Source organism: Camelus bactrianus, chromosome 4 (genome assembly GCF_048773025.1).
Source record: "Camelus bactrianus isolate YW-2024 breed Bactrian camel chromosome 4, ASM4877302v1, whole genome shotgun sequence".
Lineage (NCBI taxonomy): Eukaryota > Metazoa > Chordata > Mammalia > Artiodactyla > Camelidae > Camelus > Camelus bactrianus.
Window position 1 is genome coordinate 18042774 of NC_133542.1, and position 23284 is coordinate 18066057.

The 23284-nt window shown below is 36.9% G+C and overlaps 1 protein-coding gene across 2 annotated transcripts; it reads left to right on the plus strand.

The window, feature by feature from the left end:
• The first annotated feature begins 482 nt into the window (after positions 1–482).
• HACD4 (3-hydroxyacyl-CoA dehydratase 4) lies at positions 483–23275 on the plus strand. 2 transcript variants are annotated; one of them, XM_074361512.1, is made up of 8 exons: positions 483–646; positions 1035–1180; positions 2567–2670; positions 4939–5066; positions 13797–13909; positions 18202–18308; positions 21023–21148; positions 22048–23275. In XM_074361512.1, the coding sequence occupies exons 2-8, from the start codon at positions 1143–1145 to the stop codon at positions 22128–22130; spliced, it is 699 nt and encodes a 232-aa protein (XP_074217613.1). In that variant the 5' UTR covers positions 483–646; positions 1035–1142; the 3' UTR covers positions 22131–23275. The 2 variants fall into 2 exon arrangements, with proteins under 2 accessions (XP_074217613.1, XP_010944319.1); XM_010946017.3 differs by lacking the exons at positions 483–646; positions 1035–1180 and adding an exon at positions 1189–1322.
• The last annotated feature ends 9 nt before the right edge of the window (positions 23276–23284 follow it).

The following is a 23284-nucleotide window of genomic DNA, read 5'->3' on the forward strand; positions in this document are numbered from 1 at the left end:
CAAGCAAATTCAGAGCTTTTCCAACAAAGATGTTGGAGTGCCTAACAACCAGAACAGAGAGACTAAATACTCCGGTTATTTAGTTGAGACCCAAGAAATGTCATGCCTTAGAAGGGCCATCCTACCCCTCCGGTAATGACTACTTTAGACCTTAAAATAAGAAGATCAAGTCTTAAAAGCAATCATAGAAAAAAGATGCATAATACATTTGGGGCAATGATAAGAATCATCAAAAACAACGTAAGCCAGAAGGCTGTGGAAGGGTATTTTTAAAGCACTGAAAGAAAAAACAACAGCCACAACTTTCTGCTTTCTGTCTTCATAAATTAGCTTCCATTTTCTAGAATTTTATGTAAATGTAATTATAAAGGATGTCCTCTTTCTTATCAGCACAGTAGGAAGTGGGTCACCAGAGCATGAAGAAGACAGCGATGCCACAGGCCTGAGAGATCAGCAGAAGGTTTTCTGAGTGTTGGGCAAAGGATAGGGAGCTGAACACAACGTGAATAAAAGGATATGCGAGCATCAGTGAGGACCCAGGGGCGATGAGAGGGCAAGGATGCCATACTGCAGGAATCACGTCCCTTCGCTGAAAAGGTGTTAGGGAAGGTTGCTCACGAGCTCGCTCGCTAAACAGCTCTCACAGGTGAGGGTAATAAGAGAAGTGTACCCCCCCCCGGGGGGGGGCCCACGCATCCCAGGAGGCTTTGGGATGGCGCGTCTGCACGCTTCTGGGGGTCAGGGGTCAGGAGGAAGGGGCCATTAATGTGCCCGAGGCTGCCACGCAGTCTCAGCCCAGAGATTAGAAAGTCGGATGCGGAGCTTGGAGACCCTGCGGGGAGGTAGTGGTGGTGGGGTCGGCGCCTGGCCGACCCAGCCCCGTGCACTTGCCGCGCCCGGGAGTGCCACGCGTGCTGCCGCGCTCGCGCCGCCTAAGGAACTTCAGGAACTTGATTTTCATTTGGTGCCCACTGCACGACCTGAGGCTTTTTTTTTTCTTTTTTCTTTCTTTCTTTCTTTCTTAAATTGCTGAGTGTGGAGAGGCCCCGCCCTTCCGCGCCCGGCCGCCGGGCCACCCGTCCCGCTCTCCCCGGCGGGTGTTCCTTCCCGGACGGCGCTGGAGGGCCTGGCGACAGCAGCCCATGGGACCCGTGTCGCTGCCCGCCTGGCTGCAGCCCAGGTAGGGCGCCCGGCCGAGGCCGGGGGCGAGGGGGTGCGGGAGGAGGGGCTGCCGGGAGGGGCTCCCCCCGACTCAGCACCTAGTCGGGCACCCGCCAGCGCCGCGCAGCCTTGCCCCTGGCACTCCCTGGAGTTCTGGACAGGTATTAGCCAATTCATTTCTCTCGGAAACTTTAAGAATAACTGTTACTTCCCCCATTTTACAGATGAGGAAATGGCAAATGGCTACCCTTCTATTGTGCGCTCTCTGCCAGTCCTTCTCCTCTCCTCCTCTCCCCCCAACCCCTACCCCTTCCTTTCCCTTCCCTTCCCTTTCTCAAACCCAGTGTTGCAGGGAGATGTTGTTATATACCTGCTGCATAAATACCAATCACGTGTGTAGATTTCGGAGCCCAGTTCCAGAAGAATCGGCTCGGTGGAATAGGGGTAGACCTTGGGATGTGCATGTTTAACCCACCGGCCAGGTGATTCTGATGCGGGTTTAGGGGAGGAATTCCCCTTCCCTACTCCTTTAGTCTTACTTCAGTCACCTGTAGGGGTGCCCGAGAATAATCAAGCTACACTATATCTGCTTCTCAACTTACTTGCCTAATTTCTCTGAGGTTTCACATCTCCCACTAGGAGAAAACCTTGTCTACACTGGCAGGACCACTCTCACCACTTTTCTGAGCCCAGAGGCAACACTTCAAAGGATGCCTTCTCTGACTCTTTCAAACGTGTATCTGTCAGTCTTCTCTTAGTCATCTCCCCAGCACCCATTTTAAAACCCTGCGTGACTTCCCTTTTTCGACCTGAGAGACTAAACTAACTGCTTTCTACACGTGTCTGGTGAAGGACACTATCTGCCCCTGGAAAATATAACAGGAGGCAGTGACAGTGGTGAGATACCCCAGTCACACAATGCATTCACAAATCAGGTGTGTCCAATGACTGAATTACCCACCACTTGGGAATGCCACCCTCACTTCTCCCCTCTTGTAACTATAAAACTAGTTATTGTTCAAGTTCTGCATTTAGCAGGAATATACATGAACATAGTGACCACATCAGCCCCTCTCTATCCATCTTTTCTTTTCAAAAACATTCAAAACCAACTTTGCAATGCTTTCTTTAGTCCTTTGGGGAGCAGCAAGGTTAGAGCTCTATCAAAGATGAAAGTGGATTGTGAAATACAGAATATTTGGCTTCACACAAACTCTGGATGCTCGCTTGAGCAGATAGTGCTTTCAGACGGGTAACCAAATAAAAGAACCTGATACAGAATAGTTGTCTCTTGCTGGTCTCTTGGTTGGCCTGTAAGTTAGTTAAAAGATGTGTATATTGCTGAAAGGGTGGTTATAAAGTATTTCATGTGTTTAAAAGAAGTATTTTCCTGTATTTATTATAGGTATAGGAAGAATGCCTATCTTTTCATCTACTACTTAATCCAGTTCTGTGGCCACTCATGGATATTTACAAATATGACGGTCAGATTCTTTTCATTTGGAAAAGGTAAAAAAAAAAAAAAAAAAAGCCCTAACAGTTTTGAATTTTTCACTTTTAATCCTTGCTTTCACCTAGTCCTGGTTTTAACAATTTAACTTCTATGAACTTCACCTAATATCCTTCACTTCTCTAAAATTTAGAGGCCATATTTTCCAGTAACCGTACTTCTTTTGTACTGCAAAAACCAAAACCTTTTTGGAGAAGTGGGGAGGTAAGGTGAGGGAAAGGGGTCTGGCTTCCTGCTAGTAGGCATTTGCCCTGAAAACACAGACATGGCATTGGGGTGGTGCCATTTCACTATTCCTTTTTGGTTCTGCACCAAACCTTAGCAGATTTGGTGTATTTTGAGGAAATCTGTAAATTCCAGTATAGAATTCTGTTTGTGCAGAGATACCAGGAATTAACCAATTCTTCTCTTGTTTTTTATTCCCCAGGTTTGAGGTAACTGGGAACTACTAACAAATGAAAGACAAACTTTATATTCCTCAGGCTTCTATTTGGTCCCCTTAAGGGGTAATGTGTCCCTAAGGAAATGACACTTTTTAGATGACTCGTCACCTTTGTGGGAGTTAGCATTAATGGTTTAAGTCATAAGCTTCCTCCACTTTCCTAAAAAGTGAAGATTTTAAATGCATTTCAGTTTTGAAAAAATGAATCACTAAATGACTGTCAAAAGAACATTCTTTTCATTTTCCTTCCCCACATGGGTAAGTGTCATCACAGTTGACAGCTGTTGCATGACTTGACAATTTGAGCAACTGCTAGTTTCAGCTAAAAACAATTACGAAGAATATATCTGGGAAAAGTCATGCTGGGCTCATCAATTCAGACTTCTGTATTATAAAAGAATTAATCTACTTCTGAGGTACCATAAACTGTTTTATGTTGTTTTTTCTTACTGCAAATCTGCAGATAAATTCCTGCCTTTGTTAAGAACCTCCAAAGATACAACCTGAGGCTTGAATTTCAACTAGGAGTGTTGGGAGTCCTCAAGCAGAGGAAAACACAGGCGTTGGGAAGACTTCTCATATTTTTAGGAAAAAAAATCATTATCTATACCTTGGGAGTTATCTGTAGCTTTGTGGGCATATTATAGGTCATTCACAACAAGCAACAAACTCTTTCTTATGCTGCCTGGCCTTTCCAGTGGGGGAAAAAATGCCTTAGGCAGCAGTATATTATTTCTTAATTGCTATCCTGCCATTATAATTATAGAAGCTGCTTATTATTAAAGAAGCACAACCCGTTCGTGTGGAAGGTGGACTGTAAAGAACTATGTGGGATTCAGTACAATTCCTGAATCATTGTGTGAATTAAGTAGCTCAACAGCAGTCAAGCACCTAAACTAGTGACACCTGCTCCCATGCTCCTTCCCAGAGCTGTGAGACGGATAACGCTCTTGTAGCAGGTGCAGGGGCGTGGGTAAGAGCACGGACTGCCTGTGCCTTGGGAATCGTCTGTGAGTTAGGGACGATGATAATGTCTCCCTCACAGAACTGCTAAGAAGAGAAACACTTAGGGTTTGGTAAATTATTATCCTGTGAAGAATAAACTAGGGAGGGGAGACAACCAAGACTTCCCTGGACGTTTCTTAACATGGCAGGATTTCACTTTAAAATTTAAACCAACTCTTGTATCCTATTTAGAGGAACATTTGTTTCCCTCCCATTTCAGCTGTCTCCAAATGCAGTATTTCTTTTATAGAAATCTCTGCAATGGGCCCAAGTCCTTGTGTTTAAAACCCACAAAAAATCCAGAAAGCACTAACCACGTATATATGGGACACAAATGCTGGATATATGTAAGATGTTTGATATCATGGCATCAGTACTGTCATTTCCATAAAGCTTCTTTGAAATCATAGTTTCTCATCTCTGTCATTTTCTTGTCAATGGACAAGGTGTGAACACAATAAACTTACCTCCAGCCTGTTTTCACTGGTGTAGTCTAGATTCTAGCTGGTTACTTTGATGTGGGAATTGCTTTATAATCTCATAAGTGGGGAATAAATGCTTTAGCTTTGGCCATGGAGCCTTATTTTTCAAGTTTTACATTCTGTTTGGAAGAGGAGCAATTAAAATGTACAATGATATGAAGTGCTTTCTTTGGTTGCACAGTGTTTGTAATAATTTAGTAATCTATTTGGGAAATTTCTCCCATGTACAGTGAAAAAGGAAGTAAATAATCTGAATTTTATTTGAAAGTGCTGCATAGATTTGGGTTGTGATCTAGATTTTACTTACTATATCTGTTTTTTTAATTCACTGGACACAGATTCAATGGTTGACACTTTTTATGCAATTGGACTTGTGATGCGACTTTGCCAGTCCATTTCCCTCTTGGAGTTGCTGCACATATATGTTGGCATCGAGTCAAACCATCTTCTTCCTAGGTTTCTGCAGGTAGGTTTTAATCACATTATTTGTATTATAGAATCTGTTGCATACTTAACTTTGTTCTATTAATGGCCTCTCTTGACTTTATGGCAGTTCAAAAGCCAACCTTTGCTAACTTGCAACCCAAGTCACTAACAAAGAGAGTTTAGTGGAAAACTTACCTTATTCTAAAATACTGCATGGTTAGAATAGCCAGTTAGAATCATTCTGGGCAACGATGCTTGTTGCGCTGTGCATCGCTGCAGTGATCCTCTCCTGAGAAGAGATTTCACATCCACTTCCCACTCGCACTGTACCCTGGGCAGTATAGGACAGAGAGGCATAGGACTGGAGCCTTTCACACCTGGGTTTGATAGAGGCTGTATAGAGGAAAAGACACCACACACACATGGCCTGGCAGAGAGTAGATGATCAAAAAAAAGTCCCCTTAACCCATATCCGGAGATTAGGATACTCGCCAGCCCTTTCTTGTTCATTCTGCTGCTTTTACTAAATACAAACGGAAAGGAGAGATCATCATGTTTATCTAGTGTAGCATCTAATCATATATACCTGGGGATTCTACAGACCTAGATTCAAATTCCAGTTCTACCTCTTAATATTTGTATGAATTTAAACGAGTCATGTTATTGTTCCAAACCTGATTTTCTCATGTGATGTGAAAATAACATGCATCTTCTGGAGTAACTGAGAAAATGGGTGGGATATGTTCCTAGCATTTAGTTGAGAACACAATACCTGGTCGCTGTTGCTGTTGTTTTAGCTATCATTTGTTCCTTCTACTATGTCTCTAGCCCTAGGTGACCATGTTCCTTTTAAACGTAGCTTGAAGGAAGATGGGAAATTCACTGGTAGAGATTCAGTATAGGAAATCATTGCTGAATGAAGGCAAGAAAAATAAAAAAGTGTTATTTTCCATAAGGAGAGACAAGGGTTAGGTGACTATATGCACATATGTTTATACAACTTACAGAAAAAGGTATTTGTATGAGTATCATTTTAACTATTTGCAAAATAAATTAGAAAAATGGATAAATGGCCAAATATGACAAGTTTGCTTTGTAAAAATAATAATACATCAGAATCTGATTATATTGCCAGCACCTAGCAAAGTGCTTAGAACATAAATAGACCTCTTAAATTTTGTTGAATGGAGTGACATAGATCCTTCTATTAAAGTTTGCTTAAAATACCATGAAGGTTTAATAGATGGAAATAGGAGTATAAACCTAAGGAGTCTATCAAGAACTAAGCATTATGAGATTATGGGGGATTATAAATTTTACTTACTCAGTAAAAATAGAGAAAATAGTATTCGTTTGGATGAAGATATTTTAAGTGTTGACATAGCAAATGTAAAATAAAAATTGGGGCGATACTTAGAGTACAAACTAATATCAGAATAGTCGGTTAGCTAGCCAAGACCTAGATGGAATTGCCTTAAATATATTTCCTTATAAAATAAAAAGGGGGTACATATCTGTCTGAGAAGGAGCGTATTATTTAGGAACAGGATTTATTGGTGTTTATTACTTAACTTAGATTCATAAGCATAGCCTTATGCTAATTTTAGAGACCAGAATTAACAACCCAGATTAAATGAAATCTGTATTCTATCATATGGAATTGTTTTGCTTGGTGTATGATCAAACTCATCTAAAATATAAGCTGTGTTTTCTTTCTTTCTTTTTTTTAAAACATTTTTTATTGATTTATAATCATTTTACAATGTTGTGTCAAATTCCAATGTAGAGCACAATTTTTCAGTTATACATGAACATATACATTCATTGTCACATTGTTTTCTCTGTGAGCTACCATAAGATCTGGTATATATTTCCCTGTGCTATACAGTATAATCTTGTTTATCTATTCTACATTTTGAAATCCCAGTCTATCCCTTCCCACCCCCACCTCCTTGGCAACCACAAGTTTGTATTCTAGTCTATGAGTCTGTTTCTGTTTTGTATTTATGGTTTGTTTGTTTGTTTGTTTAGATTCCACATATGAGCGATCTCGTATGGTATTTTTCTTTCTCTTTCTGGCTTACTTCACTTAGAATGACATTCTCCAGGAGCATCCATGTTGCTGCAAATGGCTTTATGTTGTTGGTTTTTATGGCTGAACAGTATTCCATTGTATAAATAGACCATATCTTCTTTATCCAGTCATCAGTTGATGGACATTTAGGCTGTTTCCATGTCTTGGCTATTGTAAATAGTGCTGCTATGAATGTTGGGGTGCAGGTGTCATTTTGGAGTAGGGTTCCTTCTGGGTATATGCCCAGGAGCGGGATTCCTGGGTCATACGGTAAGTCTATTCCTAGTCTTTTGAGGAATCTCCACCCTGTTTTCCACAGTGGCTGCACCAAACTGCATTCCCATCAGCAGTGTAGGAGGGTTCCCTTTTCTCCACAGCCTCCCCAGCATTTGTCATTTGTGGATTTTTGAATGATGGCCATTCTAACTGGTGTGAGGTGATACCTCATTGTAGTTTGGATTTGCATTTCTCTGATAATTAGTGATGTTGATCATTTGTATGTCTTCCTTGGAGAATTGCTTGTGTTTTCTTTCAGTATATATTTTTTGGACTTTTACTTTTTTAGGCTAATGCTGATTTCATGGTAAAATAGAAGTCTCAAAGTTAAGAGTGGTATTAATTTAGTTATTGCCAGTGTGGGGAATGCAAATGAGAAACAGGACAGGTAAATCTGTAAGAAAATAGAGCACCTTGAAGATGCCTAGAAAATGTACACATTTTTTTAATGCTTCCAAAATTATGAGGTTTGCCCAATAATATAAATTGTTATACAACTTAGAAATCTGATTTCTTGGAGTTCCAGAAATTCCAGAATATTTAAGTGTGATTTTAATCATTATTAATTGAAACTGTAGTGGCTTACAGAAGCATGATCACTGTAATAAATTATGTCCTGGTTTGGTAATTGAAAAATAATGGTGAGTATACACTGACACTTTTTATTCAAAGGTGAGGTTGCAAAGTCTGCTGTTGATGGAGATCTGATTTTTAAGGCTTTATCGTTGGGAGGAGTAACAAGCCAGGGATCACAGTAGGGAAGACAGTTACCATTCTCATCCTGGGCTGATTATTATTAATTTTTGTTGTGATTGTTTGGCTTTCTCTTTTTATTTCTTTGAGATTTTTATCTGTCCTCTCTTTCTTTTGTTCATTTACTGTCTTTTCTGTGGTTTTCAGAGTGGACATGGTATTGGAGAAAACTTCAAAAACAGCTCCAAAGGTTAAAGTTTCATTTTCTCCCCTGTTCCGTTATTAGAGTTCTGCAGACAATTAGAAGAATTCCCTCATTATGAGATGACTCTGAGGCCCCTGCTTTAAAATAACCAAACAAAACTCTAAGGTTGTGTAATCATTCTTGGTTTTCCTGTTTCCCCATTTTTTAAGTGAAGAAACGATATAGTTGAGAATGTGGCTAAAATACTCACACAGTAATCATAGCTGACTGTATACAATATCTTGAAAAATGCATGGTGTCTAGCTGCTTTCAAGTAGGTTGAAAAACATATCTGTACATTTGTGATGTTGTTTTGACATTATCTTTGTGAAACTGCTAAGTCACAACAGAATTCTCTTTTTGGGAACTAGTCTTCAAAAATAATAAGTAATTCCAAAAAGTAATTCCAAAAAGCAGTAGGAACGGTTATCTAGTTGAGCAATTAGAATTACATGTATCACGTGGTGCATATGGTAAAGGGGGTTTATTTGTTTTCTCTGTTTTTTTCTGTACATTTTTAAATGTTTTATACACATCTTTATTTTGACAGCTATGGAAAAGCCATTATAATTTTCTAAAATTACACACAATTGCTAAAGGGAAAAGGGGGGAACCCATTTACAGTAAGACTATAATAATTTAATACAGCAGTGTATAGTTTATGTATTTTTTTTAAATGCACTTTAGGGGTAAAGGGCAAATCTATAACAGTTGTTTACAGATATCTATTTTGGGAAATAATTACATGCTAATTAAAATTATATAAGTAAAGTAAACTTTTGATATTTTTAATTTATAAAATGAGAAAGTAAAAAAGGTCCAAAAGCAGCATATAACTATTATTAAAAGTGATAATATAAGTGAAAACTGGGCATCTATAATCCCTTGCTCCCAAATGAGCTTGCATATTTTATTAGCTTGATTAAAAAATAGAAGCTAGTTTATTTCAGTATATTTAATCGAAACAACTTGGCTTTTATGGAGCAGAAATACTACCAACCCTAAAATACTGATTTTGAAGGGCTTTGTTCTGACTTCGCTTGTGTGGAAGCCTGGGAAAGAGGTTTCTATCAATACGGCTTTAGGATGATTCAACTCAAGGAGCAGGGAAATACCTACAAAACTAGCCTTTGTATCATGACATTAGGCTGATGTGCCTTTAAGAAACTCTCAGAGTTACCCAGTTTACTCCTTTGCCTTTTGAGAAATGCTTGAAATGCAAAGACTTTATATATAACTGAATTAAAATGGCTAAATTCTGCATCCTTACTTTTGCTGTAAACACTGCTGCACATGTATTGACTTTACAGTTTTTAAAATCTGTAAATCAAAACCCTGGGAATTATTACTTCCCAATTATGCCTACATAAATTCCATTTGTGAGCCCAAATTGCAAGAACCATTTAAATTTTTACCAGTATCACCACCTATTTCTGATAAGGACAAGCAGGAGTATGTTTGCCAAAAATCACTCTAAAGATTTCCCAGTCACAGATTCTTATGTGAACAGATATGAAGGAAATCCCCAAGGAGAGTCTCAAAATAAAGTCTTTTAGGAAAACAGCCAAGTTTCACCCTAATTTCTTTTTACCTGTGAAGCAGGTGCTTCTTTGCATTTAAATTACCTTTCTTTTGCCATAAAATCATACAGCTTTTTCTCTCCAGTTTTAAGTTGAGAACAGGTTTATATTGTTAGAAATAAAACTGTACTGGGGATAGTGATGTGCTGTGAGAGTCTCAAAACTTTGATGCCTCCTGGGAAGGAATTACATACACAATTCACTCTGTAGTGAAGATTTTAGATTTTTCTGCCTTTTTTTTTGCATTTGATCAGTGGAGTTCTTCAGTGTGATAGTTGCAGAGCTATATCCACAGTATAATTTTAAAGATGCTGAGATTAACTTTTTTATTTACTAGCAGTCTTGATTATCTATGTAGAAAAATATATTTTTCTATAAATGTACTAATCTCTCTAGTTCTATAAATATATTAATCCCTACACCGAATTTATTTTTATCTCCAGTGTATTTACTTAAAATAAAAGTTAAAGGTCATGTAAATTGTAAATGATGGAACAGAAATTTTGATTTGGGCTATTTGTCCTGAAGTCCCAACTATTATGCTACATTTGTTTACTGTCTATCTCACCAACTAGGATAAAAATACCAAGAGGGCTGGGACTTGGTCTTGTTCACAGGGCTGTATCCCCCCCAGGATTCAGAATAGTGAACTCAATAGATAGGTATTGATTGATGAATAAATAAGTGAAAATACAGAATTATTTAAATACTTTGTCTTACAGAAGAAAGTAATTGGTGATTTTTGAACATATAAGGGTATGTTTCTGAAGTTCTCAATGAAATTTCACAGGATTAAAATAGTTTGGGATATCCTTTTGGTAATATAATAGTCTTTGGAGCTAAAACTAATTTATTTTTAAGACTCTAGAAATTCTCTCTATGGTTGAAGTATGATATTACCCCTTCAGTAATTTAAAACTAATTTTGCTAGCTGCCATTTATAAAGTAGTAACTTAGTTTTAGTCATTGCTTAATCTTGAGTTCAGGATTCCCAAATAGAATATAAAAATGCAAAATATTTTTATTTTATAGTTACCATATTTTTGTGTTGACCACATTACCACCATGTTTAATTTGGCCTGAGTTATAGGGGGTTTTTTTTGCTATGCTTTAAATCTGCCTGTTTGAGTTGCACTAAACATTGAGTTGCACTAAACAAGATCATTCATTAGTAATTGTCACATTCTCATAGGATTTGTTTAAAATGATAAAGTGCCAAGTTTTCCTAAGTGTAAAACTCCAAATAACTGGTCAAAATATTATATGTAAAGAGAAGTAATAAATTTTAAAAGTCTGTTCTTCAGAATTGTTTTCGTGTTAATTTAGAAAATCAAGGAGGCTCTTGTTTTAAGGTTTAACTTTTGAGGAAAGGCTTTTTTTTTTTTAGAGAATAAACTGTAACCTGGTTATTAGGTGAAGGTGTAGCCCATAAAACAGCAAAGGTGAAAAATATCTTAGTGTTTCAGAACAAAGGATTTAGAATCACATTGTCTGTATTTTGGTTCCATATCTGTAGGCAAGTCACTAACTTTGTAAAATACAATGTCCTTTGTAAAAAGCAGATAATAACAATAGCACTTACTTTTTAGGGTCGTTATGGAGATTAAATGAGATGGCATATGTTTGGAACCTGGCACAAAGTAACCAATAAATATTGGCTTTTTACTAATTTAAGAATATCTCCACCTAAATTCTCCCTTTGTATTGCCACTGAATGGTCAAGTTAGAATTAACCATCAGATAATTTGTTAATTAGTCTGATATTGTATGGAAGTGAGGGTCTTCACATACCCTCATGTATGTATATGGTTGTGTCTTGGAGGGTCATGCTGATTGCTGACTCATATGCAATTGGGATTCCATCACTAACGTGCCATAGTCCCTCAAGTGATGATTTTCTACAGTTTAAGTGTGTAGCTCCAGTCTCTCTCTTTTAGCAGATTCTGCCCTCCAGACTCATCAGTTAAGGGGCAGTCTGACATCAGGGATTGTCTACAGCTCTGGAAACCAGGAGACTTATGATATATATGTTTCCAGGTCTGCCACTAGTTTGGGCAAGTCAATGTCTCTGGTTCCCAGTTGCCTTATTTGTAAAAAGGTGGGGTTGGGCAAGTATCTAGGGGGGCCCCTAGAGATCCATCTTAGCAAAAGGTAGCTTGTTTTCTCTTTCAGTAGTCAACCATGTAATCAGAAATATGTGTTGTGTTTATGCATTCATGTGTGTATCTCTTGAGATTTTTGTCAAAAATGAGATCATTTTCCTTATTAGCAGGCACTGATTAAATGTGAGATTAGGCTGTGCCTAAGTACTTGTTTGCTGCTAAGATCTTATATCTGAAGGCCGCCAGGTGTCACGACAGCAAACTTGGATCATTCAGTAATTATCACTGCAGTTGAGTCTAATTCATTATATAAATATAACTAAATTAAATCAAGAAACTAGGGCATTGTAAACAAAGATTCAGAAAAGAAAAAAGAGCTAGGGAGGTAGCTTCCATTGACTAACTAAGGTTTGAATCATATCTAATTTCCTTAGCCAAGCAAGGACCCTCTTGACTCACCAACCAGTGTGGTTATAGACACGCTGATACAGCTTCCGTGTGCAGATTTCTGATCGTGTGGCCCAATATTGGCAAATCTTGGATTTCTCGGCACTCGGTGATTTTCTAGGACTAGCAGCCTGTGATTCTAAGTCATAGATTATCCCAGTCTTTTTCTTCCGCTTTAAAAATAAAGACAGCTTTTAAAAAATATAAAGCAGTCCTCCTCTTTCCTTTATCACTAATATGCTCCCTCAATCTCAAATATATTTTCCTTTGACTCTTGTGAGGAAAGTAAAATGTTCTATTAAAGAAAAAATGCAGAATGTACTAAGTATATCAATACAACGTAAGAAAGCACATTATATTTAGGTTTTAAAGAGGAATGTATATTTTGAGGTCAATAATTGGAGCTAAGCCATAGGTGTGTGCATTCTCAATGATTTGAAAATGCTTATTAACTTGGAAAAAAATGAATCTGTTGATTCTTTCCACTAGCTTATGAGGGTTTAGGATTATGTTATTTGTCTTCCCTTCCTCCCCTATTCCCCCATCCTCCTCCCCACAAACCCCCCAAAAAACTATGATGGCTTTCCTGTTGGATGAAATGGAAGTTTCTTGCCCTGTCATTTAAAACTTAGCAGCCCAGCCCCCAACACATTATCACTTTTATCTTCTGTGATTTCCTTCTGTGCACCCCGACTCAAGCCCCCAGGGGCTCTCGGGACTCCCCAGCACACCCTGCATTTTCACACCTTTGCCTCTTTGCTCGGGCTGCTCCTTTGACCTAGGATGCCCATTCACCTAGCCAGTCTTCCTGACAAACCTCTGTCCATTTTTCAAGATCCATCTGAAATGTTGCCTGTCTCCATAAATCTCTCTGCATCTTTTCCCCAGACAAGTATCTCCCTCATCTGTGCTTCCATACATAACCCTTTAAATGACAGCATTATTCACTCTGTGTTAGAGTTACTGCCTCACATTTTCCTACTACTGCTACCCTCTGTAGCAAGGACCATGCTTTCATTATATATATAATCTTAGTGTCTAATACACACTGGACACTCCATAAAGGCTTGTCAAAATGAGTAAAAACGTGTGCATATGTCACAAGAAGGGACATGTTCTGATTGAGATAAAATATGTTATCCTTTTATTCATTGTGTATAATTTGGAGAATACAGAAAAACAAAAAGGAAGTGAAATTCACCCGTAACCCTACTCCCTCAGAGATCATGTTGACTGTTTAGTATATATATAGTTAAAGCATACTTTTGAGAGGAACTCTGGTTTTTAAAATTAGAAAATTACTTCCATGCTTAACAGAGGATCCTAATTCTTGACTTTGCTATTTCTTTGTTAGCTCACTGAAAGAATAATCATCCTCTTTGTGGTGATCACCAGTCAAGAGGAAGTCCAAGAGAAATATGTGGTGTGCGTTCTATTCATTTTTTGGAATCTATTGGATATGGTAAGGTAAGGAGGCAAAATAATCTCCTAAAACAAAGCCGAATTGCTTCTACAGTGAAACCAGTAATAGCTGCTTACATTTGGTTACTCTGAATGAGAGAGAAAAACATAACCCCTTTTTCAAATTATTTCATCTTGATATGAAAATGTATTTTTAGTGCTTTTCATAATGGGCATATCAAAGATAATGAAAACCTACTGTGGTATTACAAGAGCAAATCAGTGCATTCAGGTTCCCAGCAGAAGTCTTGGCAAAACACCAATTTGGAATAAACCTCACAGCTGTTTGCTAATGAAAGGCATTCCTTGCAGTTGCTCTGGTACACGTTACTTTAATAAGCAAAGCAAGACTTTTGTTATATCATGGTCAGAATTTACAAAGTTGGTTTCTGTGAATTCAAGAATATTTTAAATATAGGGCCTCATCTCTCTGGGGAAAAAAACGCATCTCCATAAACATTTTTGTATACAATTCTCGTGGGTTCAAATAACTGGAGTTCTTTCATGGGACTCACGGACTCACTGGGAATCTTTGGGCCTCAGGTTAAGAACTGTTGCTCTAGATTGTTTTATGTTTCCTCCTAATTCTAAAACTTTGCAACCAGATGAGCCTAGGCTTATCTCTTTTTATCCCTACCAGCAGTGGTGTAAAAGCCCCCTTTGCTCAGTGGCTCACTTGGGGGAGACTTTGAAACTTGCTTCAGCTCTCACAAATGAGAACTGCCCCTCCTGCATGAAAGGTCAGGATGTGGATAGGTAAAGCCCTAGCGTTTTAGCTGAGGTTATATAAATTCTTTATTTACTGTACTGTAAATAATTTAGTTGAGTTAAGATATTCTAAATAATGAGTTGAGCCCTAGAGTGAATTAGAATAAAATATTTTGTTGAATTAAAATGACTATAATGATTTGTACATGTAACTTAGTTATTTCTCATTTTTAACTGAAAGTTTTGTGGACTTGGGGCAAACTTCAGGGACTTTCGTAACCTATGACTTCCTGTTTACAAGATGTGGAGCTTTATTTGGGACTGTGGCCTTCTAATGTTTTATTCTCTGGTATGTCTGACTCCTTCAGTGTCGATTCAGCCTCAGATAAGCTCAGCAGACCTATTAACAAAGTGGCTTTGGCACTGAGAATGGCATCATGATGTCATGGAAAGACTTTTGGACATAGAAGTAGACCTCAGGTTGAACTTCACTGCCACTACTTACCTGCTATATGATCTTGGGCAAATAACATAACCTTAAAAAATGTGGTAATTTGTGTACCTTAATATTTACCCTTTTAAAGTATAAAATTTGTGGGTCTTAGTGTATTCAAAGACATGTGTAACCATCACTACTGTCTAATTTGAGAACATTTTTTATTACTCTCAAAAGAAGCCTCGCATGCATTAGCCATCACTCCCCATTCTCTCCTCTTCCCCGCCCCTGGCAACCACTAACATACTGTCTGAATGGATTTGCCTATTCTGGACATTCCATAGAAATGGAATCATACACCATGTGGCTTTTTATGACTGACTTTTTTTTAACCTAGCATAATATTTTCAAGGTTTAGCCATGCTGGAACAAGTATCAGTATTTTATTCCTTTTTATGGTTGAATAGTATTCTGTTATATTGATATACCAATTTTAATTTATTCATTTATCAGTTGGTGGACATTTGGGTTGTTTCTACTTTTTGGTCATGAAGAACAGTGCTATGGATTCCTATGTACAAGCTTTTGTGTGCAAATAGATTTTCATATCTCTTAGCTTAGGAGTAAAATTCCTAAATACTTAACCTTTTTGAAACTCATTTTTTTCCTCTGTAAAATGAGGGTAGAATTATCTTCCCAATTTAGCCTAGAATAACTTTTTTAAAAGCAACTTCCTCAACCTGATAAAAGCATCTATGAAAACTCCACAGTTAATGTGATGGTTAATGATGAAGGACTGATCTTTCCTCCAAAGAGCAGGAACAAAACAACAATGTCCACTCTTGCCACTTCTATTCAACATTGTACTGGATGTTCTAGCCATGGAAGTTAGGCAAGAAAATGATGTAAAAGGCATCTACATTGGAAAGGATGGGGTACAGTTACTTTTGTTGGTAGGTGACATGATCTTGTGTATAAAAAATCTTAAGGAATTCACTAAAGAATATTAGAAAAAGCTAGTTCAGTTTGTATTGTAGAACACAAAAGTAATAAACTGTTGACCCTTGAACAGCATGGGCATTAGAGGCGCTGACCTTCCATGCAGTTGAAAATTTATATATAGCTTATAGTTGGACCTTCATACTCTTCATACACATAGTTCCTCTGTATCTACTGTTCTGCATCTGTATTCAACCAACGCCAGATAGTGTAGTACTATAGTATTTACTATTGAAAAAAATCTGCATATAAGTGGACCTGCACATTTCAAACTCGTGTTGTTCAAGGGTCAGCTGTACCAATACAGCTTGTATTCCACACATTTACAGTGGCCTATCCTAAAATAAAATCAAGAAAACAATTCTGTGTACAACAGCATCACAAAAATAAAGTACTTAGACATAAATTTAACAAAAGATGTGCAGAACTTATACACTGAAAACTGTAAAACATTTTCTGGGAAATTAAAGAAGATATAATTAAATGGAAAGATATCCCATGTTTATGGGTTGAAGACTTAATGTTATTAAGATGGAGTACTCCTCAAATTGATCTACAGATTCAGTGTATCCCTATCAGAATCCTAGCTAACTTCTTTGCAGAATTTGAGAAGCTGACCCAGAAACTCAAATGGGAACTCAAGGAACCCAGGGTAGCCAAAACAATCTTAAAGAAGAAGAGCATAGTTGGAAGAGTCACACTACCCAATTTCAAAACTTACTACAAAGCAACAAAAACCAAGCGTGTGATATGGACATAATGATATATCATGGAATAGAATTGATAATTCAAAGATAAACTCTCATATTTATGTCAACTGATTTTTGACAGGATGCCAAGGCCATTCAGTAGGGGAAAATAGTCTTTTAAATGAATGGTGCTGGGACAACTGGATATCCACATACAGAAGAATGAAGTTGGACCCTTATCATATACAAAAATTAGTTTAAAATAGATCAAAAACCTAAATTTAAGAGCTACAATTATATAACTCTTAGAAGAAAACATAGGGGTACATCTTTGTGATCTTGGATTTGACAATAAGACTTTTAGATTTAATACCTAAAGCACAAGCAACAACAAAATAAGATACATTGGACTTCATCAAAAGTGATTTTTAAACATATGAAAAGATGCTTACCTACTCTTGTAATAAGAAAAAAAAATCAAAGTAAAGTAGTGAAATACCATTTTTCACTTACATTAGTAAAGTACAAAAAGTTCGGTAACATGCCACGTTTGGTGAGTACTTGCACTGTTGATGTATAGTATATATAGTGTATACACACAGACACAAGCATATGCAAAAATATTTTAGAAAGAATACATAAGAAATTTGTATTGGCCATTGCCTCTGAGGAGTGGAATTAGGGTCCTGGAATGAGAGAAAGACTTTTCTACATTCGTGTTTTCAGGGCTTTGGATTTTGTTTTGCCGTATGTATGTACTGCCTATTCTGGTAGTTCGAAGTGTGGCCTCTGGACCAGTGGCAGCAGCATCACGTGGAACTTGTTTGTAATGCAAATTCTCAGGTCCACTGAATCTGACACTCTGGGGATAGGGTGTAGCAATTCGTGCTTTAGCAAGCCCTCTGAGTGGTTCTGATGTATACCTAAGCTTGAGAACCACCGCCTAGTCAGGGAAATAAAAAGGTGTTGACCACCTCAGCTGTTACATCACAAAGGCATATTTAAGACGACCTACTGTTCCCAAAACAAGTTCCTAAGGCCAATACTTGTATTAATCACACAAAATGGCACGTTTTGTTTTTAAAATTCACTTCCTAGATATTTACAAGTATGTCTGTCTTAAAAAACTTACCTGTTACAGATAATGGGCTTGACTTCTGAGTGAAACTGAAGTCACTAATCTAGAAAACTTGCAACTGTAATTTGCTGGGGAATAAGGGTTACATTTTTTTTCTGCACCTCCACGATTATCCGTGATCCACCCCGTGAGACAAGCTAAACCGACATGGTTCCTCTTCCTCCATTTTTTACCTCTCCTCCTGCTTACATTATAGGAAATAAAGTAAGGAATTTGCATACTTTCCAGTTTTATCTGTGTATTTAAGTACACAGCAAGGTATTTTCTTCTGTTATTCCCCAGACATCAGCAGCAAGTGATGTTTATGAGCAACCTTACCTCCTTTCAGGTACACCTACAGCATGTTATCAGTCATAGGAATTTCCTATGCTGTCTTGACATGGCTCAGTCAAACTCTGTGGATGCCAATTTATCCTTTGTGTGTTCTCGCTGAAGGTAAGAAAAGAGTGACTTGCTGTTTTTCTTACTGACAAAAGCAATCTAGTTATAGTGGTTCATGAAACTTTTTGATGATTAAATTACTAGTTTTGCTACTCTTCAGCTGACTCAGTGTTATCTTTCCTGGCATACTTGATGCAAAGAAGCAAGGCATTAAAAAACAAAGTTAGAAGGGGAAGCAGCTCGGCATAGTAGACAAAATATTGGATGAGGAATGAAGACATCTGAGTACTGGCCCTTAAATTCATTAACTCACTGCATGAATTTTGGGTAAATCATTTAACCTTTCTAAGTCTGTTTACTCATCCTAAAGGGGTTTAACATTTAGTGATTCAGTGATTATTTTTAATCCATAGAAATTAACCCAGTCTCGGCCAGTGACAGTTAACTCTACCTTATATCTATTGTCAGTTTCTCAGGAAAGCATTCCTCAGTTTCCTTGTCTGTATCAATTCCCCCTAGTATAGCACCATGAATCTCTTTTGTAAGACCTGTCTTACTTATAATTAGACATTCGTGTGATTCTTGGATAATGTCTATTTCCCTGTCTAGCCTCTAAGCTCTATGGATCTATGGGGTTGTCTTTGTTTCTTCCTTTCTTTATCTTTTGCACCCAGTATATATGCTAAATAAGTACTGAATGAATTATTAAATACAACATGAAGTAGGCTAATTACTAGCCTAACTGTAAACCTAAAGTTTAAACTCAAATAATTAAAACCATCAAATTTGCAAAGAGCTTGGGGATAGTTGGGGAGTATATGCTTCCTTCCCTAATGGATTTGGCAGACTGGTAGGGAACTCTGAAACAGACATGATAAAAGTTTTGGAAAAACCAAGGCATAAATAAATTAAGAGAGCACATGTTAAGGTAACTAAGGGAAAACATACAGAAACAAACTTAACGTAAAGTGATGGTGATGTTGGCAATAATTGGAAGGTATATATGATACAACCATATGTTTTCTATCTACCAGAGAAAAGGAGCTTATATTACAGTATTTCAGATTAGGTATAGTTTTAAAATCTGTTTTGTTTTCAAAAGGAAGAATTATTAAATTTTGAAACAGACTATGCCAAAAGAATCTAGAGAATAATCTTGAAAACCATAAAAAATGGATTACCCATTTCTTTGAGAACCAAACCCCTCACTCACTGAAAGATTTATTTATTAAATACATTAATTTGTTATATACTATGAAAAATACTATAAAGAATATGTAAAGGAATAAAGAAGAAATAGGACTAACATTTTCCTAAAAATAAAGGGTGAATAAATATATAGGAAACCTTTCTTTTTATTCCATAATTATAATCCTTCTCCTTTTTAGGAGAGCTGTGTTTCTCTATGGTTGTCATAAAATGCATATTCTTTTATTAAAATTAGATTCATAAACTTGCAATTAAAAAACAAAGCAAATGCAGGAAAATTTTGACCGCAAATATAACAAAATGTCAATGATGATTAATTCTGAGTGGTAGAATATAGGTGACTGTAATTTTATCTTTATATGTTTCTATGTATTTCAAGTATCCCAAAGTATAAAAACACGTAGTTAAGAAAACCTACTTAACTTCTGATAATTCTAAAATCTTTTAATAACTATAGTTTCCCATTGAATAATTTAAGAGAAAAATCAAGTTCATATTAATAATCAAATCAACTATACTGATAAAATGCCAGAGACTTAGGTGCTGCCCATGGAAACCTTAGATGGCATGCTTTGGTGTCAATTACAGACTCTGCCATTGCCACTGTCTGGCTCCAGCAGCTGTGGGCACCTGACTTTTCCTGTCTTCTTAAAAAAAGAAACTAAAAAAAATAATTTTAGATACAAGAAGTTATAAAAAATAGTGCATCATTTCCATGTACCCTTCACCCAACTTACCCTAACATTAACATCTTACATAACCACACTACATTAACATTTCATTCCATGAAATGTTGTCAAAAATCTACACATGGGGTACAGTTTCATAAAACATCCGTTGTTTTATCTGACACCAGCTTTCTCCCTCAGAATAATTTGGGTCAGCATTTCTCACAGCATTCCTCAGAATTTTTATTTTTTTTTTTTATTAAGTACTGCTGGGGACAGGGAGGAGGAAACATTGAGTGAAACTAGTTTCTTTATTGCAGAACTTTCCTAAATCTCTACCAATGTGTGTTATAAAGCTCCAAGAGGGAAATACATGAAGCATTTTCCATATTATTCAACTATTTGTAGCTAAGGAGACAGGTATTTTGTAGCTAAGGAGACAGGTATTTTGAGGTACATTTTAGGTACAAATGACTATGTTTAAAATAAATAAGCTTCAAGGATATATTGTACAGCACAGGGAATGTAAATATAGCCAGTATTTTATAGTAATTCTAAATGGAGTATAACCTTTAGAAATTGCAAATCACTATGTTGTACACCTGGAACTTACATAATATCAACTATAGTTCAATAAAAAAGGAACACTGTAACCTATGTAGGCCTAATAAAGTAAAATATGGACAAAAATTCAGCGAATCATACTGCTATAATGACCTTGCCAATCTGATCATTAAGCAGATTTCTATATCAAACTGTAGCTTTGGCAAAAGGATTCAGCAGTTATCACAAAATTGTCATTTTTAAATTCAGGATATTCTTTAACCGTGCAGACATATATACACGTCCATGTAGGAGGGGAACCCTCATGATTCTATTTTCTTTAAACAGCATTTGCCATCTATCAGTCACTGCCTTATTTTGAATCATTTGGCACATACTCCACAAAGCTGCCCTTTGACCTACTCATCTATTTCCCATATGTGCTGAAAATGTATCTCATGATGCTTTTTATAGGTAAGTGCTTTTTTGTTTTGTTTTTGCATGCTTCCTGTGCTTTCTGAGTTGTGCTGCCATCTACCTTAATAGAAAGGGCTGTAAACATGGGAGATTTGAAGAGGAAGGCTGACACGATGAACTAGATCTTGTTAGTAAAGCATTTACAAATTACAATGCTTTTTGCAGGACATCACGAGATCAGATATATCCCTCTTTGCACTGTCTGAACAGGAACAGTTTTACTAGCAGAAAATGTAGCTGCTTTGTGTATGAAATACAGAAGTTTTCACCACAAACACAAGTAAACACAAAGAACACGAAGAAAATATAGATGTCAAACTAAGTAAGCTTGGCTATTTCTCGTTTTCCCATTGCTATCTGTTTTGTTTCCTGTTTGTTGGCCTTATGTGCTAGCATTTCCTAGCAGGCAACTGGGAGTGCTAAAGACTCAAGAAAAACATATGGAACAAAAACTTAACAGTTGAGAAAATTTGCTCAATTAATTTGTCCAGGAAATTTGGAAAAAGACTTCTGTTGTTAAGTTTTAATTGCTCCAGCTCTAACCTTCACAAATCCCTAAGATAATTATTACCTTTAGAAGGTAACAAGTATCAGATATATAGGAACAACACATAAACCAGAAGACCAATGTAAAACTTTAGGGGAAATGGAGAGAGCTACCATAAAGAAAGGGGAAAGTTCCTTCTTTGCAGTAAACAAAACAGTAAGGTAGAGGAGTTCGCTTTACTTCCACTTCTGCAGAAAATCTGGACACTCTTTAAATAATCCTTCTTCGAGTCTCCCTTGCAAGTTCCCTGTCCCTGGACTGCAGGCAGCACTCTGTATTTTAAACCCGTGGTTCTTTCCAGAGGAATGGTTCGCCAGTCTTACTTCTGCCACTTCCTTCTCTACATTAGGTATGTATTTTACGTACAGCCATCTTTACTCAGAAAGAAGAGACATCCTCAGAGTCTTTCCCATTAAAAAGAAGAAAATGTGAAGCACGGCACTCATGTGACGTAAGAAAAGAGAGGCTTGTGGATTCAGCTGCAGTAAACACAAGACAGGAAGCGTTCGGGTGGAAAAATACCTAGTATGTGACAGAAGTCTGTGACATGAAATAACAGCACTCCTCCCCAGAACTCTTGACGTAATCTATGCCTATGTTTTTCACACAGTTTTCAGTACTAATACTTTGCACAACCTGTTTCACCAAAGCTGTGGATTTTACACAAGTTTATATTGTGTGAAGCCTGATTATTTCCCTGTAAGGTCAATGAGAAACGGGAAATTAACTGAAGTAGATTCAATTAAACTGAGAAACCAGAGTTGTTAACCTAAATTACATCCATTTGCATCTATTTCTTTTCACTTCTGAGTTCCCAAATAGCAGCTGCGCTGTAGGAGAAAAGCAATGTGAAATGTGTTCTGCAATTGTCTCGAATAACTTACTTTATAAGACAGATGTCACTGTCCCCAGAGTTAACATCCACCTTAAACATTAGACACACGTAGAAAATTAAACATTTTTTAAACCATGAAAGAGTATTTGTTAAACATAACACAAGTTATTTGGACTTTGATAGCTTAAAAGAGGACCCTGATGAAAACACAACAGACCTACGATACATACACAAATATGCCCCATATTCTTTTTTTTAAAAAATTTAATCAGGTCAAATACATAACTTACAGGAGATAAAAGGTAGAAAAATATAGTAAATCATTTAAAGGCAGCAAGAAAATTCAAACCACTGATTCTTCAGATTATTTATTACTCTATTATTATTGCTGATTTCTATGTCATATATAAGTCATCACTTACAGTTTTGAAAAATACTCCTTTGAAGATCTAAAATGTATGTGAATAATTGACTAATATAATTAATTTCTGTGCCTTTAGTATATCATTCACTTTTCTCAACAGAATTATGGAATCTTATTATCCAGTAACTATATAAATTGGTACTAAATATTTTGTGACGTCAGAACCAGAGAATAGAAATATAGTTATAAATATGGGTAATCTTATTTCCACTAAACAAGATATTTGAAAAGAAACAATTATTAATAAATGATACTTTTTAAAAGTTAGTATATTTGGAATTTTAAAATAAGTATTAAAATTATCCTTTTAAGAAGCTACATTTTATT

Bases quoted from the DNA above. Each gene is read 5' to 3' on its own strand.
- HACD4 (XM_074361512.1), top strand. From the start codon at position 1,143: ATGGGACCCGTGTCGCTGCCCGCCTGGCTGCAGCCCAG. The intron at 2,671-4,938 runs GTAAAAAAAAAA...CACTGGACACAG, and splicing joins ATTCTTTTCATTTGGAAAAG to ATTCAATGGTTGACACTTTT. The intron at 18,309-21,022 runs GTAAGAAAAGAG...TTCTTTAAACAG, and splicing joins TTTGTGTGTTCTCGCTGAAG to CATTTGCCATCTATCAGTCA.